Source organism: Dipodomys ordii, unplaced genomic scaffold (assembly GCF_000151885.1).
Source record: "Dipodomys ordii isolate 6190 unplaced genomic scaffold, Dord_2.0 Scaffold36, whole genome shotgun sequence".
Lineage (NCBI taxonomy): Eukaryota > Metazoa > Chordata > Mammalia > Rodentia > Heteromyidae > Dipodomys > Dipodomys ordii.
In genome coordinates this window covers 14375384-14381283 of record NW_012267252.1, presented here as the reverse complement: position 1 = coordinate 14381283, position 5900 = coordinate 14375384, and the positions used below count along the sequence as shown (strand labels likewise).

The window sequence follows — 5900 nt, the reverse complement described above, 5'->3', positions numbered from 1 at the left end:
TCCCTGGTCTTACCACACTGCACTGCAAATGAATACACTATCAGAAAAGACTGTAATGATTCTACTCCCTCTTCATCAGGTCTCATGACCACTCAAATAAACAGAACTGGTAGATCAAGACTTCAAGATATCTTAAGAATAAGATAGAAAAACAAACACATTAATTTCACATCTTAAAACAAACTTTAGTTTGCTTTTTTTCTGGTTTTAGAAATACAACACTGATTACTGAAAAAATACAGAAAAGTGAAATGAAATAAAAATAAATGCATCAATCAATAATTCATCATTCTGGAGAACCATTATTGACATAATCTCCCTTCTATGTAAATGTGATCTATGAAGTTTAGCTTTATTTTGGAGGCGTGTGTGTGTATGCAGAGACTGACGGAGGGTGTCCCACAGGCTAAGGATGTATTCTCCAGTAGAGCTGTTCTCTAGCCCCTAGGATCCATCATTCTTAAACACAATGGTAAGGAAAATGGCTAAACGGAAGTCTTTTTAGCTGACAGATATAAACTTATAGGAAACTTTGTCAGTAGAAAAGGCAATTATTATATCATAGCTATGGATTTTCATTATCTTCCCCAAGTTTTCAACCTTAGTAAAACAATCAAGGTATAACTTATCTCAGTGGTATTAGTTAAAAAGGAGACTCACTGCATAAGAAACATGTGTGAGTGCTTCCTGATTATCTGGGTATCTGGGTACATACCGTCCATATCAGTAAACTATATTTGCGATGTTAAGTAAGATTTATAGCTTTTGGAAAGCCTAAGAATATTGTAATAGTTAAGGAAAAACTTTTTCCTAGTCATTGAATTTTGCCAAAGTCACACTTACAAGTAAATGAAGCTGACAAGTTTTCCTTTGTAAATAGGTTAAATATTTGCTTAAGACAGAATATGCAAGATAAGTAAAACTTATTAGTGGTCATATCAATCCTGAGTGAAAATTAAAAATTATCTCATTGTGAAATCCTCTCATTGACAGGAAAAACTAGGGACAAAAACAGCACAGCAGCTTAGGGCAAAGATTTCAGGCATGTTAGAATGTGCACAATGTCACCTCCTTGACTTTTAATTAAGGTGACTTACACTGAAACCTTACTCCTTTTAAACTGTCAAAGAATGTAATTTATGCAATAAGAAAAGTAAAAGTAAATAAAAAGTCCTTACAGAAAACAGAAGGCAGACATGGATCAAGAAGTTTTAAAATAAACTTTCTAGTGCTTCCTCTTATATAAGAAGTTTATGTTAGTCATAAATTCTAGGAACCTATTTATATTGTTTCAGTGTGATTTATTCAAAATCACAGTAATCTATTACACACAATATTTTTTAATGTAAAAAGCAATGCCCACTGGCAATGGGTAAGAATATCGAATAAAACTAAATTAGAAAAATGAAGAGAAGTACTTCCCTAAGAATAATATAAAACTCTACCTAGGGAAAGAAAAATATCAATAAATTCTAAAAGATTCACTTAGATTTTTAGTGCATATGAAAATAAACAATAACATACTTTGTGTTTTTGTACTATGCTGAATATAAATTATCAGTTATTTCCCCATTGGTAAGTAAAAATTACATATGCTTCTTTTAGAGAAAGAAACTGTATGTCCTTAAACAGGAAATGCTTGAGCCAAAATATTCTCATCCTGTCCAACTGGAAAGTGAAGTACAAAAGTCACAAGAGATTAAAGAGTAACTAAGGCTGGTGCTCCGTAAAAGAGAACGTTGATGTTACACATCCTTTGGTTAGAGAACATTATTTTTTGGTATGTGGAAGGAAATGACTTGTGAGGTCATTATGTGTATTTTTTAAGAATTCTTTTTCATTTTACATTTATACATTAAAAATATATCTTTAGCAGCTACTAAATGAATCAAAGTCATTAACAATACACTCTTCAGAAAGTTAACTAACCTTAAAGTAAAAACTTAGCTAACCTAACAAGCAAATTCAGAGATTTATCTAAACTCATAAGCAAATACTATGTTTCAAAATTGTATTTCAAATACAATAAATGGGCAGGCAATGGTGCTTAAAACATTACACCTCAAGCTCAGCACTGTTTTTGAAAGAGTTGAAGCCTGTTATGCCATATTTTCTATAAATATTTATTGAATAAACAAACATGGTTCACCTGATGTTTTAAAATCTTTTAAACTAATCAAATCACAAATTGTTGTATCAGTTTAAGGAAAACAAAAATAGGCTTTTAAATAGCTACCAAGATAAATTACGCTACTGCTACTTCAAATAATAATAACACCCTTCCAATATTGTCAGTGGATGTTTCCTCTGCTGTTAAAAAAAAGTCAGCAGATCACTATGTTTCAGCCTTACTTTTTTAAAGAGCATATTATGTATATATTATACCTGTTAACTGCATGAGAATGCTTCACATTGAAAACTGTAATCTAAAAGTTTAAATGTGACTTTTGGAAGCAGCACAATAAATAACTGCAATTTAAAATTTGAGTATGGGAACCACAGAAACCAAAACCCAACAAATCTGCATTTAATTCTTAGAAGTAAACCGTAAATTTCCCAAACAACATAAATACACGTTTATATCAAATTCAGTTCTTTATCACAGACAGTATCCCAAGTCCCTTCATGCTGAAAACAAAAACATTTCTGGGACTCATTTATTATCTAGTAAGAATGTGTTCACTCAGAACAAACAAACAAACTAGAAAATCTAGCTAAAGAAGTGGGTCTATATGCTATTAGAAAGTATATGTCAAATTTTTCTTTATAAAGTTATAAGGCATTAACAATTATTAACATATAATAATTATTACATGTTAAAGTGATACTTAAGCAAATAATTTATAATTAAAAATAGATCAAAACTCTCTTTTAAAAAATATCTCAAGTGAGAAAATCACAGGAGAGGATAAAAATCACATGTAACCACCTACATACTCTCAAGCTTCTACTAACTAAAAACACTTTTCTTTTCTTGGCTTAAAATAGACCTTATGCACTGAACGGCAGGTGTCATTATACCAACATGGACACAGCCTAAGTCTATTTAAAGTTATTGTAAAATTTGTATATGCAAGTATTCTGACGGCTACTAATAAAGGTAGAAAAGTTAGCATGTATTATACCAGGTATAATAATACTTGGTATTATCAGTGCGTACTGCAAATTGTCTTTCTGATAATATTCTCTTACTACAGTGTGGCCTTCAGTCTTATACCAAATAGTGGCAAAGATTACACTACCATGGTTTAAATAATGGTCAGCAGCTTAGGCTAGTACAGAGCTAGAAAGAAGAATTGGTTTATAATAAATCAGTAAATAAGGAACATAGCTTTATTTTAGTATTAGTTGCTGAAACTGAGCAATGAAATAATGCAGAAATAAAGTTTTGTTCCAGAGTGACAGGGGATGGTAAGGATTGTGGAGGGGCCAGTGGTGAGGGATTGTTAGCTGGCTTACTAAAATACATACCTGAGCTCCACTGGAGCTGTGCAACCTGGTTGTGTATCAGTTATTTGTAAGGGCTGACTAAACAAAATCCCTTTCATCATGCATGCACTGCTGTCTTCACTACAGTAATAGAGAAACACGCTGATAGATATCACGGCTTCAAGTGACAAGCAATCACCAGGAATTGGCAGCAGAATTGTTGGTTGATTAGAAATATTCTCTATGTCTCCAGATGGTATCTGTCCTTGAAGAAGCCACTCGTTGCCTAGAAAATAGAAAATAATTTACCAAGACTGTGGAAGAAATCAGCTGGGAAACTGGAAAAAAAATCTTAGGAAGACAAGATCCATTCAATCAACTAACATTTACAAAATCTTGTAAGCACCTAGGCTCTGTGCTCTGTAGGATAGACATGGTATTAAGATATAATGATGACCCCAAAGAAATTTCCAGATTAGTGATCTAATTTTTACAAAAATTTGTTTAAATACTATAAGCCATAAACATATTTCTACTGAAAACTGAATATTGCAAATAAAGCTCAAGATCCATAATATCCAAAGTTAAACATGAACTCCATTAAGTTATATAAATAAACCTAGGACATATGAGATCACAGAGAATTTCTACCAAACAGATAAAATTTTTCAGGCATATGATACAATTTTGGCTTAAAACATTCACATATTCTAATCACTTTAAGTGTCTATCTCTTAAATGACCAGCCAAAACTCAGAAAATATCCTTTAATTGTAGGCACAGATATGTAGTCTATAAATTTTTTTTCCAAACTATTAAATTATTGCGATACTTCTCTGAAAGCTTATTTACCCCTATGTAATATAAAACAGAGCCACTGTCTGGGACATGTCATAGAACAGGTAAGCTCTTAAGCATTTCACTTGAATACTATTTGTACTTTGTATCCCCAGGATTCCATATTAGCTAATGTATTTAATAAAGCAAGTCTTAAACATTAGTTTCTCAATAGCCTATTTTAAAAAAAGCAATGCATTGATCTTTACCCCACGAACCACCTTCAGTGTTAGAGAGATATAACTGCTAAAGTGGCATCTAGGACTTGCTCTGAGTTCACAGATGGCTGAGACGTAGCCAAGGTCTGTCTACAAAACAATTTCCATATATCTGAGTTTGGGTCAACCCTCTCTGTCTGTGGGAATCTGAGGGGACAGTTTCCCACAGACTCAGTCAGTCATCCCACAGCCAGCCTCCCAAACTCCAACCAGCAGTCTACCTGCCAGTCTACCTAAGACCTCTTCTTTGTCATTTCATTTCGGGCACTGCAGTAGACAGTGCCTTCTGCCCTGAGAACATATGAACATAAGAAGGCCTGGGGCCAAGATCTGGGTACTGTATGAAAAAGTATGTGAGAGAATACGAGGGAGAAGGAGCTGGGGAGGAAGTGGAAGAGTGAGTGAGAATGTGTGAAAGAGCGTGGGAGAGTAAGGACAGAGCAAGAACACTGGAGAAAAGAAGTCATATGTTATAAACTCCTGGACCAGGGCTACCCCTTCTTTAAAACTGCTACCCACTGTTACACAGATATCCAAAAACACTATGATCAACTAATGAAGTAAGGAGCTAGTTCACACTGAGTCACACATAGGAAAGGGAGGACTGGAAAAAGGTGTTAGAAGAGTTACAGGAAGAATAACAATGGAGAAGGTTCCACTTTATTTCCCTATTTCAGACTCTAAGAGTTTTCTTGGGAACAAAGGAAAGATTAGAATAAGGGAAGAGAACTTCTCTTCAATTTAGTATTAGAATGCCTAGCTATAGCAGTAAGACAAGATACAAACATAAAAGGAATCCAAATAGGGAAACATGAAGAAACTCTCCCTCTTTGCAGATGACAGGATCTTGTATTTAAAGAATCCTACGGACTCCACGCCCAAATTACTCAAGGTGATTCAAAACTTTGGCAAAGTAGCAGGGTATAAAATTAACCCTCAAAAATCAATGGCTTTTTGTATGCCAACAATGAGAAAAGCGTGGCTGAAATCAGGAAAGCAACTCCATTTGCAATAGCTCCACAAAAAATAAAATTCCTAGGGAATTAACTTAACCAAAGAAGTGAAGGACCTCTATGATGAAAACTTTAAAAACCTGAAAAAGGAAATCAAAACAGAATTTAAAAAGTAGAAAAACCTCCCATGCTCCTGGATTGGAAAGATCAACATCGAGAAAATGGCAATAGTTCCCAAGGCTATCTATAAATTCAATGCAATACCTATTAATATTCCAACCTCATTCTTCAAGGAAACAGAAGAGGCAATCCAAAAATTCATATGGAACAATAAATACCCCAAATAGCAAAAATGATCCTTAACAGAAAGAACAGTGCTGGAGGAATATCAATACCAAATTTCAAACTCTACTACAAAGCCATAGTAATCAAAACAGCTTGGTACTGGCACAAGAACAGACCT

General features: G+C 33.9%; 1 protein-coding gene across 1 annotated transcript in view; it reads right to left on the bottom strand.

The window, feature by feature from the left end:
* Positions 1 to 3315: 3315 nt before the first annotated feature.
* Nhlrc2 (NHL repeat containing 2) overlaps positions 3316 to 5900 on the bottom strand; it is a 51024-nt gene continuing 48439 nt past the window's right edge. The window contains exon 11 of the mRNA XM_013017728.1: positions 3316 to 3715. Within this exon, the coding sequence (XP_012873182.1) occupies positions 3459 to 3715 (257 nt within the window). The 3' untranslated portion in view covers positions 3316 to 3458. The remainder of the gene's footprint in view (positions 3716 to 5900) is intronic.